Genomic DNA, 19,802 nt, shown 5'->3' on the forward strand with positions numbered 1-19,802 from the left:
ACAGTTCTAGAACAAGATGGAAAACGAATCGATCTGTATGTCGGATGTTCATTTGAAAAAGCCGAAGCTGTGTATATGGCTTTGCATATTTACTAGCTCCATAAATACTTTGAGAACAAGTAGTCTGAATTATACAAATATCTCTCTGAAATCTGTTTGCCTAAGTGAATATTAAAAATACTGGAAGTCAGAAGTTCTTAAATTTGTATTTGATTTTCATACAAAGTATTTTTTGGGGAATAGAAATTAGTGTTAGCCAGACCTACACTGTTCAATGTAAATATTCTTTGTCAGTAGTTGCAGTAGTTTGAGTTGTACCTGAAATATATTTTGGTTGGAAGTAAAAACACTGATTCTGTGTCTTTTAGTCTTAGATGAAACTTTTTTTCCTTTTTAAGAGAGAAGAATGGATGACTTTAGACTTCATGTCTTTGAAAACCACATCAGCAGCATCTGTCAGAGCTGAAAAACATAAAGAAAAAAAATTGGAACAACAGAAAGCTCAAGAAATTGAGCAGGTAGGAGGAATTATGCATTAACTTTTTTTCCTACATCTTACTCAAATCTATGTAATGATCTGGTTCAAATACCTAAGTCTTTGTATGCCACTAATTGTTTATTTTAACCTCTGATGTGGTTTACTACATACAGTATTTCTTTACTGTATGATAATGACTTTAAAATTGTTTGGTTGATAGGAAAAGTTCATACAGGAGGCTTATCTTGTCTTACACTGTCTTCTAGTTAAGAAGCAAGCCAGTTCTACTAAGTTCCATAATGTTTAAAGTACTTCTGAGATGTTTTGCTTGATAATAGTGGCAGGCTGTGGGCCTAACCTCTTTCCTTGTTTTATGTGTGAAAGAGGCAATGCTGCTTTGTGTGACAAAAGCTCATGTAGGTTTGTGTTGACGTATAAGTTGTTGAGGCTTTCTTTTTTCCCACCGAAAGAATTTGGACCTGGTGCAGTGCCTTATGCCGTGGTTGTGGGGCAGCACGTGGGGAAATCAGGGACCAGTTGGGAAGGAGGTTGCCAGTAAACTAGTTCTGTTTACATACAGTTATTGACTGCTTCATTGGTTCATATATCTCCATAAGTACAGTATGGTCTGATCTGAAAACATAGTTGCTGATCATTATCTAAAGTTCACTTGTCCTCATGTTAGGCTGTTTGTTGCCATTAGACATTCCAGTTAGTTGTGTGCTGGCTAAAAAGCAAATTGAACTGGAGTGCTGTTCTTATGAGGTATGCAACACTTGGGTTATTGTCTTCTGAGCAGGGATTAAAGTTTTTCTTTTTTCCACTTATTTTTCCTTATATGATAAGGAGCTAAAGGAGCACTTAGTGTGGAAATCTGAAATTCTTAAATTACAAGAATGTCACACGTGCTTTATGTTTAATGACAATTTGTATGTTCTGTTGATTTTAGAATATATGATTTTTATAGATCCTTCCACCCAGTCATGTGCTTTCTGTGTGGGTTTATACTTTTGTGTTTTCTACATGAGTGTCTTTCCTGACATTTGTTTCATACCCAAAACAATGTACAACAAATGTGTGCAATGTACCAATGATGGTGGTGAATTCAAGACATAACTTAGACACATTTTAAATTTTAACAGTGCTAGACCACCTAATCAACCCTTTATTTTCCAGTGGACTCTCTTGCCTGCTTCCAGAGAAGTCAATTGACATAATCAAAATAAACAGTCTAGTTTGAGGGAGAAAAACAAGAACTTGTGGTAAGACTAAAGGTCCCCCTTGTACTTATAAAGAGGAAATGCACACACTTTGCAGTAGTAAAGTACTAAGTAGAAGTTTACTAAGTAAAAACATTGAATCCAAATCAATAGTGCCCCACTGAGTGCATGTGTGTTAATAATATACTATTAATTTTAGGTAGAATAACTAAAATGTTCAATAGCTGTTGTTAATTTTAATGCATCACATTTATATAGGTTGCAATTATTTCTGTTTTAGGCTAGACTTTCTGAGAGAGAACTTAGTCCCTATTGGAAAGATGGTGGTACAGGTTTGCCACCAGAGGAAGCTGAAGAAGGTTCAGTTAAGAAAGGTAAAAGACAACTTTTAGTAATAATTTCAATCTTTTTTTCTCCATTTTCCACTTTCTTTGTTACTAACAAATTACTACCAACATTGATGTAGCGGAATTATGAATAATATGTAATAAAGTAAAAATTTGGAAGAAAACTCAGTAGTAAATATTGGTAAATATTATATTTTTTACAGAATTTCTCTTCACTGATTTTTAATCTTAAGTGTTTTGATCTTCAGTATCTTCATTGAAATTCTCCATTTTCAGCTATATTAAAAGAAAGCGTAATTTAACCAAGATAGGATAAATTGTTGTCATCTCATTTGATTCCTTTCATTCCATTACACAAATTATAGTTTTAAAATATTCAACCACAGCAGGCTGAGTCACATTTAAATGAAGTACATTATAGATGCTGTTTGTGAAAGATACTATTTCTGTAACCTTTTCACTGCTTTCCTTACCCTAGGGCTATCCTGTCTATTTCCAGAAAGAGCAGCTAGAAAAATGTTTTTAATAATGTCGTGGAACATTCATTGCATGAGAAGATGGGTCCTTGTATCCTGGTGACAGGAACAGTGGGGTCTCTGCCTTTCCTGGTTGGGAGCGTTCCCCTGTGGACAATCTGTCCTGCAGTCCATTAGCCTGTCCCCACATGCCAGCTTTTAAGAGCAGCAGAGATAAGCACTCTGTAAGAGGGAACAGGCATCAGTGAGTATGTGTTCTGGATACTAAAACCCCTGCTAACTTCTCAAATGAAAAGCAGTGGGTTACTCGTTAATTTTCTGAGAAGGGGAATAATGCACCAATTTGTGCATAAGGAGTGTGTCAAAGAATGGACAGGGAAGAAAGAGAAACAATAAAAAGGTTCCTCAATTCAGTGAAGAAAACACAACTTCCCGTATGCCATTCCTGCCTTGGAAATGCTTATTGCATTTGATGATAAAATGGAGCAACTTAAATGAAGTCAGTGGTATTACCAAGATGCATCTAGCATTAACTTACAAAACCATGTAATTGTATTACTACATTCCTTATTCCTTTGCATTCCTTCAATTTTTATGTTGAGTTTAGGTTAAGGTTTCACATCACAGGCAGAATAAGTGTTAAATAGAGTTAACTACTGAAATGTAAAAATATACATTGTTTTAAACTTTAGCTACAGTGGTAGAAGATGCTGGATTAAGTTGGTTACGAAAATCATACAGAAGGATGAAGGAACAGGCTGAGAGAGAGAAACGGAATTTTGAGGAAATTGTAGCTGAGAGATACGGGGTAAGCATCTTAATTTATTTTTTTTCCTTTGTTTACAACTAATAGATGCTTGGAAAAGTTTACTTTCATTACTCTTCTTTATTTTGAAGACTATTAAAATAGTCTGCAAAAGTTAACTTACTAAAAATTAAACTGCGATAAAAATATCAACTCGCTGAAGCCTATCTCCTTATATATTGTGATACTGTCTTTAAAAACATTGATCAGATGTCTAGCATGTTTAGTATCTAGCCTTGGTCCTAGCATCACATATGAGTGTTTTTGTTTTGTTTAGGGTATTAGTAGAAATCTGGGATAAGACAGTGTAACTGCGTATTGCTATCTTTGAATGGAATTGTAGTCATTCTCGAGTGATGAAACCCAGAAGAACAGTACTGGCAGATGTTATTCAGAGTCAGTGATTCTGAACAATGCTATTTTTAAGAATCTTTATCAAAAAAGTAGTATTCAAATAACAAAGAGCTGTAGCTTCCTGAGTACAGGCTAGTGGTTGAGAGAAATCCCTGCCTGACTTGCCTCGGTATCTTATGTTTTGGGCAAAAGAATATAATTGATAGCATTTGATTCAGCTCAAAATAGGGAAGAAGAACAATCTTTTGTGCAGCTGACTGATGGCTGGAGTATTTTTTCAGAAAGCTAGAGACGGATCAAGCTAAAGGTTTTTAACCCCTTTCCCCCATTTAAAGAATATAATTGGGTAGTAAAATGGTTTAATGGAACAGTCTATTAGTTCTGCTGAAGCAAAGAGCTCGTGAGCGAGAAAGAGGAAGCTTTACTCTCTAGCTTAAGTCCCTCGAGAGGAGGCAGTTCTGAGGCTTTGGTCCCTGCTCTCAGGAGTGTTTCAGCACTTTAGAGAGAGTGGAGAAAAGGTTGAAATAGTCCAAGAGAAGGGATCAAAATGCCTTCACATCAGAGCACCTTAGACAGTAGACTACAACATTGAGCTCCCTTTTTTTCTAATATTGGTCTCCCTTTCCGCTCCGTGGCTCATGCTTTCCACCTGTACAATGACTCATTTTCACAGAATGGTGCCTTTCTTGTAATGCTTTATAGGGAACTTCACAATATCCCATGATCGTAAAAGCAGTATTATTTTTTTTCTGTAGTCAATGGAGATATTTCGGTCACGATTAGAAGAAGCTGAAAAAGTTGCATCCAAAAAAGAAAATTATTGTAGACAAGGAAGATGGAAGAAATCTGACTATTCAGAAAGTGGACAAGAAAAGAAAGAGCAGCTTATGAAGGAGTTACAAGATGAAGATGATAGAAATAAGAACACGTTCAGGGGATATACTGGGGAGAACTCTGTCAAGGAATGGGCGCAAGAAAAGAGAGGTTGCAAACGAGATAGGTCGAGAGAAGACCAAGGCCGTGGCTGCAGTAGCCCAGGCTCAGGATTGAGAAGCTACAGCTCCAATGCAGAAAGACTCTCTGAGGAAAAACGAAGTCAGGAAAAGGGTTCATCTCTCAGCAACATGAAACACAAATTTTTGAAACCCTCTGAAGATGATTTATCATCTTACAGTTTACATAAGGACTATGAGTCACAGCAGTCCTCTTTAAAACTGCCAGTTCATAGCTCTTTAAGTAGCCATTTCCAAAAACCTGGTGAGGATACTGCACTGTGGACCAAAACGCATGTGAAAGATGACAGTGAGAAATTAATGTCCGATCAAAAATCAGCAGGTGCTCTAGAACAAGTTAAGAATTGGGATAGAACTGCAAGTGATAGAAAAGAAGAATCACAACAGCAGTGCCCAGGAAATACCCCTGAGAAGAAAGAAACACTGTCAAACAATAAAACATCATATTCTAGGTATTTTATAACTCTCTTTGCTTGTTGACATGTTTGCTGTGTTGTTCACGGTAAAGTATACTGGAAAAAGTATCTTCTGTGTTTGTGCTTGTGACATCTGGTCATATCAGATCTCTTTAGTTGTTTTAACTTTGCTGGGTTTTGAATAGCAAAAGTGTAAGTACAGAAAATGATTTAGCAGGCTAATGCTTCTGGCTTTAAATTATTTTTTCTAGTGTTGGGGAGAGAATGAGGATAGGGCTTTTAGTCTAAAAACATTGAAACATACCTTGTTGGTTATGAACAATTAGGTCAGGACTCAAACAGCCACTGTGGGCTGATGGATAAAATGCAAAAGTTACGGGAGAAGTATGCTTCTCAGGAATGGCGAAGGAGTATTCCGTGATCTGAAACACATCTAGACATGTGTAGGCAGTTGACTTTTATCCTTAGTTGATAACGTAAGTGTAGACATGCAACATTAGCAACTTTGATAAAGTTCAATACCTTTATTCTGTCTACTCACTTTTCCACTGCAGTTTCACTTCAACAGAGACAGTACAGTTTCATTGTGCAATGTTGCTTGTGCTGTTAGCTCTTCTTTAAATAACTGCTCCTTTTATGTTTCAGTGTTCAATGAAGACATTTATGTGAATGTTTCTTTGGATGATTTGGGGGATGAAAGGGATTCTATGAAAGTAATGTTGGTGGTGCTGTTTCTCATGCAGAGTTAAGAAAGCTGAGAATGCTTGTGTAGCAATGTATTTTTGAAGATATAACCAGAAGTTTATGCTGAGGAGTGGTGTTTGTACAGAACTGTGATATATATCTGAGCAGATAGCATAAAGGGAAATTTTCTTGTAAGCCTCTGCCTCTGATTTTAGAGGCTAATAAAAGATATTGCTGGTTATTAGAAGATAATGTTAAGTTTTAAAATGGGTCTGGGTTATTTAGCGTGGTGCACATTCAAGTGCAAATAATGTAGAATTGTTGTGTAAACAAATACGTTTTTTGTGGAAGTCAGCTTTTAAGTTTTGAATTCAACTTCTGCCTTAACACTTTGGTAAAGGGGAATAGACATTTCAAGAGGAGAGCTGAAAAGGTGAATTTTTTCTGTTTCTTTGGCACCCACTGGGGAATTCACAGCACTGTGATAGGCATCTGACTGTTAGTACCAAGTCCAGAAGCTTGTGTAACTGTGCTCCCTCTGGAGACTATGGAGAGTCTGCTCTGGCAGACATGTTTTAGAGTAGGATCCTGCTCCAAGTGGAGTAGAGGAGGCTTCTGGCATGACTCCTCCTAGGGGTGAGTTATAATCTGTCCTGAACCCTTTTTTTTCTTGCAACCCACAGACACCTGACTCTTTTGTGGGCTATGGAGGGAGACTAGTCCCCCAGCCTGGGCAGCTACAATAGAAGCAAAGTAGAAGCTAGGAGCAACCCCTTGTTCTCCAGTCTCCCCGGCGTGTTTGAGAATTGCTCATGACACATTATTTTGCTCCTCCTTTCTCATGTTAGCTCACGCAGCGGTATAATTGGTCTCTTAGGCAAACAAACTGCAGAACAGTATTTCATCTGTTGTAGGATGTAGAAAAGAAACTTCAAATGCTTGAAAATGCTGAATAAAACTCAAGTAATTAATATAGCAGTGATAGATTTGCTACTTGTGAGATGAACTTGTATGCTAAATTAATAGCATATAGAAATATTTGTTTGAAATGCTAGGAGAGCTGGTATTATTACTGTCAATAGTTTCCTTCGAATCTTCCCAATAACTTAAGCTAAAAAGTATTTTAGGAGTCAGGGCTGAGAGTGTTATGCAAATACGTAGAATGTTATTGTTTTGGGAAACTGGATAAGTACATAGTCTTGAGTGGTGTATATAAGAAGGCTAGTATGATTTAGTTAGAATTTGATGAAATATAATCAAGTTTAATTCCCTTTTTCTCATGTGCTTGTGTCAGCTATTTGCATAATGAAACTCTTATGGAGAGGTGATGAATTTAATTTTAATGCTTAATTGTTGGAATCTAGCAGAAAGGAAATAGTTTGAAAATAGTTATTTCATTTATAACAGTTGCTACGTGTAGTACTTGCAGATACCTCAGTGTGTATTTGCAAACAAATATTATACTAGATCAGTACTGCCTGACTAGCCAGAAACAACTGGATAGGGTCTATGCTGTTTTTCTATTGTACAAGTTGAATATGTTTTCTAGATTTTGCTTATTTTATGAAATTCCCTGTTACCTATTTTCTTAGGGGTTTATGAAATTCACATTTTCTTTGATTGTAGGAGAATCTGATCTAGAAAGATGTTGAATCTGATCTAGAAAGAAAGAATTTATATGTCGTGGTGCATGAGTAGATCCGAATTCTGGCACAAGAATAATGTATATGCGTTATGTGCTTCATAAGTGTCTCATTTTTGTTTTATTTGTCTTACTATTAGCCTAGACGTTATTTTCCTGGGAAGTGAGAAATACAGCTTTATAGTGTGTTTAGTTGCTCTAAGAGTGAGATCTCACAGAATTACACCTGCAATGCGTTAGATATTTCTAGACATTAGATTTTGTGATCCTTTTTATTTTTCCAGAGGTTGCCCAAACAGTTATTGTCCTGAGGTTTACCAATTAAGTGCTGTATATAAGCTCCTGACTGGAATGATTCGTGGTATATCTCAGCTAGAGCCTATTGAAGTCTCAGCTGGAGACTTTCTCAGCTCCTAGTCCTTTTTTTCCATCCTGACCTCATTCAGGTATGAGATCTGGATGATCCACAGTTGTCTCCTGCCTGTCTTATATTGTGCTTTGGTTTCCATAAGGACACTGAGGTATTCATGGAAGGAGGGGTGCTGTGGTGAGCTGGAAGAACATGGGGTGCATCTGTGTTGCAGTTTAGGCATAGAATATACACTTGGAACTGTTAAGAAGTGATCCAAAGCTTATTTTTCTGCACAGATAGAAAGATACTATTACATGTAGATAGAGTCTTTCACTTCATCTGAAATTGCACATTTTTTTTTAACAAATGTGAAACTCATATCTTGCTAATGCTTTACTAAGTAGCAGCAAATATATATATATATTTTTTTAATACTGTCTATCAGACTGAAAGTTGTCTTCTTTAAACGCCATGTAATCCTTTAGGAAGCCTGCCTTCTTTTCACTCCTGTTTCTTCCATAACTTTCTTACGTAACTTTCAAAAGGAGAAGGCAAAGTCTGACAGCTGTTACATACAGCTGATGGCAAATAAAGTATGCTGGATGTCAGAATGTAACTTGTTAACTACTAACAAAAAGAGTTTTGGAGATTGTCCAAAATACAGAAACTTTAATGAGAGAGACTATGTGAGGGCCTGCGTTTTCCTTTTATCTGTTTTTGCTCTACCTGTAACTACAGAGTAGAAGTTTGTGACACCATTGTATCACTATTAACTTGAAAAAAGCAACTACTGCTTTTACTACCTATACCTTTTAATTTTATAGCCTTTTATATTTAGCCTATGTAACCTTTTATATATAAAACCTTTTAACTTTATAACCTCTACCTCTACTGTTTTACTAGTAAATAATGGTGACTTACTTTCACCATTATGGAGTTGAACTATTACAAGCACAAAACCTGTAGCTTTTTAGTTTATAATTGCTGCAAATGTAGTAAGTGAAATACTAATTCTAACTGGATGGAGCTGCAAATTTTGAGAAGCTAGATTGTGCGTGGAAATGTTTTGCTCATACAACTGCAATGAATGTAATTATGAGGGCAGAAAAGACTGAACTCAGTTCTCTTTCCCTTGAAAAGAATTAAGCATAGAAACTATTTAGTTAATCTTTTATTTTGTATATATCTTTTCTGTGTTAGTACTGTTAAACCTTATTATGCATCTTCTGTGATATTTTAATTCTGTTTCTTAGCCAGTACAGTTACTGAGCTAATTTATCAATAATGTGAACATTACTTAGGTCTAGAAAACCATGTAAGTTTTGCTTGTATTGATTTACGTTTTTCCAAGTACTTTTATGGTAAATCTTCTCCTTAGCAGTGTTTAATATTACTGTGTTTGAGGTAGTATATGACGTATCTTCCAATTTATTTCAGAGGATTTTTGTTCTTTGCAGAACTTTGTAGAAAATATTGGCTCTTGGAACTTCTCGGGATTGGGTGTTTGGTGTAGTTTTTTTAATTGGGAATAATTTATAGACTGCTTCTCTCTGTTTCCTACTAAAGTTTTAAGTCTTGCAAAACATACTGTACTATTTTTACGGTTTTGTTCAGTCACAAGTAACTCTTCATTGACACAAAGACTTAGATTAATAGGTGTTCCTATTTCAGTTCCTTATCTCTCATACTGACAATGTACTTTTTGGATATTATCACTTGTAAAACACACAGAGTTTCTTCAGCCTATAAATCAATGTATTTTTGACAGTTATGACAGAGGTTAATTAAAAGTGCTGATTGGATGCCCAAGGGATCTCCCCGGAGGGAAATGTCCATCCAGCTAGTGTTTGCTGAAAGTCACACTCAATAATGTGACTACTTCGAGTTTAATTTGAGACGAGATAATAACGAAAACAAAACAGCGTCGCTAGTCTCAAAGTTCAGATGATGTTTCAAGCAGTAACATCACTAAAAAAAAAAAAAATCATTAAGTAATAAACATGCCTTGTTCTCTTGAATGAAATATTCCTACTGTGTGTCCTAATCACAGAATGGTTGAGGTTGGAAGGCACTTCTGGAGGTCATCTAGTCCAACCCGCCTGCCCAAGCAAGGCTGCCCAGAACCATGTCCAGATGACTTTTGATTATCTCCAAGGATGGAGACTCCATAACCTGCCTGGGCAATCTGTTCCAGTGCTCTGTCACCCTCACATGGAAAAAAAGGTTTTCCTTGTGTTCAGACAGAGCTTCCTGTGTTTCGGTTTGTGCCTGTTGCCTCTCGTCCTGTCATTCAGCACCACTGAGGAGAGTGTGACTCTCCTCTGTACGCCTTCCCTTCAGCTCTCTCAGCCATTCCTCATTCCTCATATGAGAGATGCTATAGGCACTTAATCATCTTAGCCCTTTGGACTTGCTCTAGAGCTCCATGTCTCTCTTGCACTAGCAAGTCCAGAACTGGATCCAGAACTCCAGGTGTGGCCTCGCTAGGGCTGAGTGGAGGGGAAAGATGACCTGCCTCAACCTGCTGGCAGTGCTCTGCCTGAGGCAGCCCAGGATACCATTGCCCTTGACCATAAGGGCACATTGCTGGCTCATGGTCAGCTTGTCCACCAGGACTTTCTCTGCAGGGCTGTTTTCCAGCAGGTCAGCACTCTAGCCTGTCTTGGTGCATGAGGTTGTTTCTTCTTAGGTGTAGGACCCTGCACTTGCCTTTATTGAACTTTGAGGTTCCTCTCTGCCAGCTGTCCAGCCTGTTGAGCTTCCTCTGAATGGCAGCACAGCCTTCTGGTGTATTAGCCGTTCCTCCCTGTTTCGTATTGTCAGCAAACTTGCTGAGGAGCCAGTCTCACTTCATCCAGGTCACCGATGAATAAATTGAACAACACTGGACTTAGTACTGACCCATGGGGACACTGCTCGCTACAGGCTTCCAACTAGGCCTTGTGGCACTGATCACAACCCTCTGAGCTCTGCCTTTCAGACAGTTCTCAATCCATCTGACAGTCCACTCGTTTAACCCACGCTTCGTGAGCTTACCTAGGAGGATGTTATGAGAGAAAGTGTTGAAAGCCTTGCTGAAGTCAAGGTACACAACGTCCACTGCTCTCCCTTCATCTACCCTGCTAGTCATTCCATCATAGAAGGCTGTCAGGTTGGTTAAGCAGGATTTCCCCTTTGGGAATCCATGCTGATTACTGATCACCTTCTTGTCTTTTCAATTGAAAAAAAGAATATATAGATAAAGGAAAAGCAAGAACTTCAGTATCTTTTCTTATTCCTTTTTTTTCCCCCTTCTTTATTTGAAGAGAATCTTTTGTTGTTCATCTTGGAAGGCTCTGTTTCTAAGGAAGTTAATGGAAATCTTTCTGTTGACTTTTTGGCTTTTGGACTGGAGATCTTTGAAACAGACAAAAGTAATTTAGGGAATTTGCACAGGACTGAGAAGGTTTAGCAGTTAAAAATTACATCACCTCCAAAATTGTTCCATTCTTCAAGTATAACAAGATGTAATCATATTAAGCAGTGAGTGGATGTTTCCTTCTCTTTTTAATGGAAGGGGCCAATATCATAATTATGTTATTAGTCACTTTTGTGTCAGCTATTTTACTTTCAGAGTTGATTTTTTTTTTTAAAAAAGTCTTTCCTAAGATTAGAGGAAAAAAACCCCTAAAGTTGTCTATCTCTTTACAATAATTTCTGAAGAGCTTACATATTATTACAGGAACTCACACCCCTACTTTTTAATCATGAAGGTATGATTGTTTATTACTAGCTGTAGCTTCTTAATTTTCTGTGGAAATTCAAGCATATCAACCATTATATCTTTATATAGAAAGTGAACTTCGGAAAGTTAAATACAGGAGTATAGGTTAGACTTCAAGAGATAGAAAACCATTTGACTCACAAGAGGAAAATTGGGAAATAGGTGATATTGGTGGAGTTGGCAGGTGAGAAAGGATCACTAAAACCATAATGGACAGAGTGGATGCACGTTATTCCTCCTGTTCTCCTTGGTTGTAGCTTGCTTGTACCTCCTACTGGCTGTTGACTGTTCTTTCATGCTGAAAAAATGTTCTGTTGATAGTGCTTTTGTAAAAGAGAACTGTAAGGAAATCCAGCAGCTTCTGACTGCAAATATTCCTGTAACGTATTGTAATAAATTATTTAGACAATAGGAGAATATATGCTGGTACAGTCAGTACCTAATATGTAATTATTTAGGTGAATAATTGTTTTTCTGCTTCTGTTTTACAGGCATACGTCAAAGGATGAGGAATCTCACTTCCTAAGTGAAGAGGAGATGAACAAACTAGGAGCCAGAATTGTGAAAGCAGAACTCATGGGAAATATGGTAATGTTTTTGAAAGATTGTCATGATTTACTGCAGTTTTCTTTAAAGCTCACAGAGTTTTTGTCTTAAAAACAAAAAGACTGAGTCAAACAAATACTAAGTTCTGTGAAATATGCTCAGACAAAATTTAAAGATGCTATTTTTCCTGTAACTCCTGATTTAAATGCCATGACCTGTAAAGTAGAATAGATGATTCAGGCCCTAGCATTGTAGGCTTGGAAACGTATCCCAAAACAGTTGTTCTCTACCTCTTTGGTAGGATTTAATGTCTTTCTATTAGGCAGAGAGCAGGTGAAACCCACAAAAGTTCCCAGTCTGTTGCAAGGTAGGCAGTGTGTTGGAGTTCTTGTTATTTTGTCAACTTTGTCTCAGGAAGATGCTTGTGATCCAAACTTCTGCTATGTGAACATAGATCATTGGATTAGGATATGGAAATACAAGATTGAAAGGATGTCCGTGGATCTTTGCTTCCAGCTCTGCAAAATGAGAACAACTATATAATGCTTTGTAGAAGGCTCCCCAGTATGGCTATCTGAATAAATTTGAGTCCATAAAGCTGAGGTTAATAGCTGCAGATGTAACATTGCTGTAGGAGGTTTGTTACAGACAGCAATCTGAAAGATCAAGAACCTCACGGTTTTGAAACATTCTGAATTCTAGAAGTTTATATTTTTTATTACATTAATATGATTACCCTGGGTTATTTATATTCAGCTTTTTGCGTGAAGGTTAAAAAAAGCAAAAAAAAAAAAAAAAAAAACTCTCTTCTCCTCTTTACTCCTGCAGTCTTCTTGTGTACCTAATTCCCCTCCAGACTTATTTGCAAGTTTATTCTTTTAATCATTTTACCTTATTCATAATTTATTTTGTAATGCTGCCTGGAGATTTCTGTTATAACAAAGGTCATAGTCTGTTACTGTTTAAGCTGTGTTTTGGAAATGGTTACTTTGAATTGCTGCTCTTAAGGAAATATTGCCTAATTTTTTGAAGAATGTTGTGAAATAACCCTTTTTAGAAGTGAATCCTTCTGTTTTTTTCTAAAGGAATAATTTTTAGTGCACCTCTGTTTAACTCTGTCTCTTGTGACAGAATCTGAACACCAAAATCTGCATAATTAAATAACAAACGAGATGTTGTGACGTCAAGTGCCAAATTTCTTTTTCGTGAGGACCATTGATATTTTTGAATTGCAGGAATTCTTAGAGTGGTTGGAATATTGTTTTACTAGCTGGATTCATCACAGTGTTGATATTTTTCAAAGCTCCTATCACATGATTTAAACTTTGATATGAGTTGGCATCTATTTTAAAAATATTTTCTTTTCAAACTGATTTTATATTATGCATACTTTTTTCCCCACAGGCATTAGGTGTGTGTATGTAGCTTTACAAAATTTGAACAAATATAGCTTTTACAGAAAAACTGTTCATTTGAAATAACTTCAAAAGTAAACTAAAAGTAACTTCAAGAACTGTTTTTTAATAGACATTATGAATTTTAATCATTTAAATAGTTGTTTCAATGTGTAGCTTTTGTAACTTGTATGTTTTGAGGGGGGAAATACACTGGTGAGAAAAACATGTTTACGAATGAGATTAGTCCCTCACAATTCTAACATATAATGTAAGTCACATAAGATGCTGTTTAATAGCCCTGCCTTTCTAAGGGAAAAATGATTGAAAGCATACAGTAATTACTATAAAATGTTGGAAAAAAAAAAAAGAGAAATAAAAGACACCCCAAATACTTTGTAGAGAGCATTGAAAATTTTAATGTGTTTTTCTCTACTTTAGCAACATCATCCACATAAAAATAAAGGTTGAGCACAGGTATTTTTAAGCATGGCAGTAACAGAATATTTTGAATAAACACGCGCTGGGCAGTATGTGCGGAGAGAATGATTCTTGCTTTTTTCTACATCTTGTTTTGTTCTGACAAAAATCACATAGCAGAAGCCAACATTACAGTTTTGCTGCTAAATTTATATTTATGCTTTTCTGTATATGGACTCAGCAATTATGAGGTTTTAAAATAGAAATATAAATCACAAATAATAAACCCTCATCTTGTTCCTCTTTGAATAATTTTTTGTGCTTTTTCTCTGATCAGATTGAAAATGTAACTTAAGCCAGGTCATCCCCAGCAGATAATTATATAACTGCATGTCCTAGTGGCTGGAGCTCAGGGTTGCTCATGTGGGCCAAATGAATTCTTAATCTCTACTTGTTGTATGGCAATGATCAAATGACTTAATTTTGAGAGAGGCAAATGCAGGAATGACTAGAGTCCAAGCAGTGAAACTGGCAAAGTGTCAGAGCATAAATGACTAGATTTTCTCATGTGTTAATAGGTTGTCATCTGACTTTAAGTTCTTAGCACACCAGTGCTGAATTTGGCTCTTCAAAACCAAGTTGCTTTATCTACATAACGAAGAGATGGACAAAAGAGCAGGAGTGTCAAAAACAATTTAAGCAAGGCTGTAAAAATTTCTTGTTTTCCATCTTTTCTCCATCTTAATACCCAAAGTAAGCTCTTCAGTACTGAAGATGTGGTGTAGAGCCATGTAAAACTGGGAATGAGACGCATTTCTCTTGACTTATTAGAATAGCAGACCAAGAGAGTGTGTGTGTGTGTGTGCGTATAAATACCTCTCATATACGTATATTATAGTCTGGGAAAGGTTGATGTAGTCAGGCTTCCTTGTTTAGCTTTGCATAAAACAGCTCTTGTGCTTACCTACATAAAGCATTTATTAGCTTAACTGACTAATGTTTAAACATCATTTTTGTTGTGTTGTTTTTATGAGGATGTGCTTTAGATACCTCTGTTTTGAAAAATTATTTGGGTTTTATTTCCACTAAGGAATTGCGTGAATGATATTTGTATGTTTTCTTTAGTCTTTTGTATCTTAAGAATTAAAAAAAAAAAGTATATGAAGCATGGAGAATTGAAATAAATTATTTCTGATATAAAGGTCTTTAAAAGCTTAAAAAGTTAAACTAATTCAGTACTACCACTTTCTTTGAAGGAGTTGGCTTCAAAACTTCAAGCAGAGCTTGAGAATGCACGCAAATTAAGGGAGAATCAAAACCAGGTTCCAACGAAGTCTAGCAGAGTGGTAAGGGAAAAACATTCTTCTATTCTTTGTGCTTGCAAAATGATGTAATATAGGTAGCAGTTGAATTGTAGAGTATATAAAATATACTTAAGAAAATTGCAAGGTATGATCTCGGATGAGCTATTGTTCAACTAAAATTGTATATTTTTTAGTGATATAACTTTCTTTATTGTACCATAGTAACTTTAATAGCAATTTCTTTTTCTTGTAGTATTTTCTCGGGAATTATACTTACGCCTTCTATTAAAAGTAAAACTGAAATGTGATATAGTGAAAGATTGCCCAGGGAACCTAGACTTTGGTATCTGGAACTTAGACTGTCTTGCCTTTCGAGCTCTTCAGTAACCAACGTAGGCACCAAAGCAGGTGGTCCGCATCTTGCTTACCTTGCCAGGATTTGCCAGCCATGGCTGTTATATAACTCAGATATCTCTAAAGAACCTGTCACTTTACATATTCTTTCTAAAGGGTGGCATTCAAGGAATGTGTAATAACCTTCTATATTAGCTTTGATACAGTTACAAAAGAAACAATTACAAGTCAATACCTTTCTTTATGGACTACATGCTTACCATGGGGAGGAAACTTAAGCAAAACTGTATTTTTTTTTCATCCAGTGTGTCACTGATCCCAGTTCTAGACTTAAAATTCAGCTGCAGGTTATCATCACAGTTTGAAGAGCCACTAATACTTTTTTGAAAAGTGTTGATGACAGGCATCTTGCATTGACCAGTATTTCTGCTGTCATCAGAAGACAGACTAATATGGAAGTTGATGTACTTGGCAACATATCACACACTATGACAGTAATGTGCAAGTCCTTGAATTCACAAAGATTTAAGGTTACAAAAGCTCTGTGTAGGTAGACTATGCCTCATTATAGTCTCATTGTTAGGCATGTTTTTGTGTATAAACGAAAAAGCTGAAAAAAGCTTGTGTAATTACACAGAGCAAATACTTTCACAGAGCAAATACTTTCAGGTTTTAAGATAAGAAGGCAGAAGACTTGCTGTGTTAATAGCTGGTCTTAAAAGTATTTGAAAAGATCTATTCCTTAGAAATCGCATCATGAATACTAGTTTTGGGCAGCCTAAGTCTTAGCCATGTTTTTCTAATTAATTTTTTAATAAAAGGATTTTTAAAGAGTACCTAACGTATGGTCATTACAAAAGCACAAAATGTAAATGCTACTAAAATTTCAGAAAGGAGAAATCATTAATTTTTTAAAAAGTGAAAACTTACTTAGCATGATGCCTCTCTTTCTAGCCCTCTTCATCCTAGGATACTTGATCCAAAAGCTTTTGCTTTTACTAGGTGGTAGATGGCTCTGTGAAGAGTAGTATCCTCCCAGCATGTAGAAACATTGAGCTCAGAAGTGCAGAAATTTGGGTTCTAGAAGGATAAATGGATGAAGAAGAACATGAGTCTGTATCCTTCTGGTTACATACTTGTAACCAGAAGATCTGATTTAAGTCCTGATTTCTTTTGACTGTTGCCTAAAAAATTCATGAATAGGCCAAAAGGAGTGTTACTGAAGAGGAAAGGCATATTACAGGCTTGGCTGTAAAATACCAACTTGCTGCTGTAAAACCTTAAAGGGATTAACTCACTTATTTCTGTTCATGAATATACCATATGATATTTATGATTTTTCTTTTATTTGTGTGCTTGTAGTCTTCAGTTTTGCACCGTTGTGTGCATATTTACCCAAGCTGAGTTTGGGGACTGACAGGACATGTCTAGTCCATTTTCTGCATTCCCCTTAAACCTGATTGGAAAACCAGATGTGAATACTCCCTACCTTTTCTCCCTCCTCCCTCCCCCTGCTTTTTTTTTTTACCTCCTTTGGGAGCTTGATTAAACCCTCAGTGACCACTTAGCATTGTGATTGATGCAAGCTCTTTGAAAGGATTGAAGGGTTTTAAAAACAGGACTCATACCTTTCTGAAACAGCCTGTGGATGCCGAGAATCCACAGTTTTGCTTTTCATGTTGACCTGTTTGTGTACCCCAGGGTCAACATCTCTTGGATAATTACATTACTTCAAGCCTAATTTTTAAATCTCTTTACTTCTAAATGCTTTTTTTAATGTTCATTTCTGCAAGACAGATGGACTGTCTTTGGTTTGCAGGAACCAAGACTATTGACCGTCCAACTATTTTGAAATTTTCATTGTTTGCCAATGAACATAGACCTTCACAGATGCTACTGAGTTGATGTCTATAGTTCTGTAGATATTTCTTGAACTGTCATGCCTGAACAGTGTCAACCTCTTTACAACCTGCTGCTAAGTTCCTCAACTTATTAGGCTTGTGGTAAATTAGCAAAATCCTCCCGAAACCACTGTAAAAACCTTGGAGTTTGCATGAAATCAATCTGGATGTAATTACTGCCAGGCCTCACTTTCTAAGGGGAGTATAGCTTCCTGTGGATTTTAAAAGCTTGCTGTGTTGTCTTTTTGGATATACCTTGCTTGTGCTATGTTTCGTGGCTACTTCTAGCCTGTCTTAAGTGGCCTCTGAGTGTGCGCAGTCCGGCAAGGTTGCTCTGTCCATAGTACTCTTCTTGTGATGGCTGCCAGGGTTGTCTTACCAGTTTTACAGCTCAGACTGATTTTGGAGTTTTGTGGCACAAGCAGAATGTGTTGGATGTCCTACATTATTAAGGGCCAACTGTATCATGTTGTATGTTTGAACAGGCAAGATTGCAGAAACTGTCTTGTAATGCAAGAGAGACTAATTAGTGAAGATGATGTATTTGATAGTTTGAATCAATCTTTCTATAGCCTTGACTGCCCAAGTGATACTGTCAATCAGTTCAGGCAGCTGTATCCTCAAAAAGATACCTGAAACATTTTCCACGGAGGTGGTATTCCAAAAGGATGTCCTGTTGATCCCAAAGTTTGATACCTTTGCCTCAGCTACTAGTAAAAACACTAAGGATTTTATTTCAAGGCTGGTTTGTCATGGGTTCCTTGATACAGCACGGTCCTGAAAGGACTTGAAACGTGGCTTTGCCTTATTCTCATTTCTGTTTTGATAATCAGAGACATAACTCAGGAAGCAATGAAAGTAATTGTGGGTCTCCCTAGGTAGGACTGTCACCTCTGTCCTCTTCTTTTGCAAATACTGGTATTTGGTGTTAAGTACTGTATTTGTATCGGTTTATTATATTTCACCAGGATTACAAGTCCTGATAAGACAGTTTTCTTAGCGTTTTCCTTTTGGCCATAGTGATCCTTAGCTTTAAAACTTGGTATCTGTAATGCATTTAGAACTTGCAAGTACAGGTTTCCATCTGGAAGAGGCAAAACTGTGCTAAAGTATACATGCCTTTAAGAACCTAGAAATAATCACATAATTGTACAAGATACTGCAGCAGAACTGGACTGAGTACTAGTACCCTGAGTTAGCCCATTTGGGTAATCTTATAGCCAAGATTTATCCAGGGGAAGAAATTTTTTTTCCTGTTAGTGTGATGTTTCTGTTAACTAAAGTGAGCAATCACAAATAAGTAATACGGTAGATTTTCTGTGCTTGAAAATATCCTAGATTAAATTATCTTGATATTGAAAGAAAACAAAATACTAACACTATTTGAAGCCACTTTTTAGCAGTATTGAGGGACTTTTTCATTAACTATTAGCCTTTTTTGCTACAGCAATTTTGCCTGTCTAGCGTTTGCTTTGTTTTCAATTGCTAGGCTTGGACGTGTCCAAAGTACAGAGAAGGTGAAAATTTGTTAGTTGAGTTTTTTTTAAAATTGTTTGTGGCTTTTGAGTAGCTTTGTAAATGAAATTCTATTGCTTGAATTGAGATATACATTCTTCAATCTAAATTTGGTTAAAGAGGTTAGCTTTTACAGATAGTCTTCCTGAAGACATAAATAGCTGTTATCTTGCTTTTTTGCTACTTAAGGAAGGATAATAGAGAATGCTGTTTGGGGGTATTGGTCCACTAAAATGTCACCCACATCATTTTTTATCTTAAATAGTTAATTTCTCGACTGCACATTCTCCTACTGATTTTTTTACAGCTATTTTTTGATAAAATATCAGTGTATTTATATGAACCTAAAATGAGGATAGTATATCTTCAATAACTTCTGAACTCATGTGCTGTCATTAGTATTGTCCTAGTTAACTGTACTAGGAAAACAAAGAAGCATCCCTGTTATCACTCTTTGTACTTGAATATGTGGTTAGAAGGTAAAAAGTTTCAACTTTATAGTGAGAAAAGACTGTGAGATAATACAGCTGTGTATTGGGCTGCCATAAGTTCAGAAGACTTCTCAGATTTGTGAATTAGAACAGACTAGAAAGGAAGATAATTGGTAGTGAAAGGTATCTTTAATTTTTCTTCTCTTCACACCTCTAAATATGTCAATATCTGATACCCCTAGGTGCCTCACAGATTACTTTCTGTATTGGTAGCAATAAATAAACATTCTGATCCAAATTTTGTTTGGATCTTGAAGTTAGAACAGCCTGACAGCCTAAGTTTAAGTTCTCTAGACACCAAACAAGCGTGTCGTTTGGCACATTGGA

The 19,802-nt window shown here is 36.4% G+C and overlaps 1 protein-coding gene across 2 annotated transcripts in view; it reads left to right on the forward strand.

Annotated features, from left to right (window-relative positions):
- CWF19L2 (CWF19 like cell cycle control factor 2) overlaps positions 1-19,802 on the forward strand; it is an 80,173-nt gene that overhangs the window by 13,018 nt on the left and 47,353 nt on the right. For both annotated transcript variants that reach the window (XM_062577516.1, XM_062577507.1), the window contains exons 5-10: positions 399-518; positions 1,979-2,072; positions 3,214-3,329; positions 4,436-5,145; positions 12,042-12,138; positions 15,167-15,256. In XM_062577516.1, the coding sequence (XP_062433500.1) occupies positions 399-518; positions 1,979-2,072; positions 3,214-3,329; positions 4,436-5,145; positions 12,042-12,138; positions 15,167-15,256 (1,227 nt within the window). The remainder of the gene's footprint in view (positions 1-398; positions 519-1,978; positions 2,073-3,213; positions 3,330-4,435; positions 5,146-12,041; positions 12,139-15,166; positions 15,257-19,802) is intronic.

The sequence above is a fragment of the Rhea pennata genome, chromosome 1 (genome assembly GCF_028389875.1).
Source record: "Rhea pennata isolate bPtePen1 chromosome 1, bPtePen1.pri, whole genome shotgun sequence".
NCBI lineage: Eukaryota > Metazoa > Chordata > Aves > Rheiformes > Rheidae > Rhea > Rhea pennata.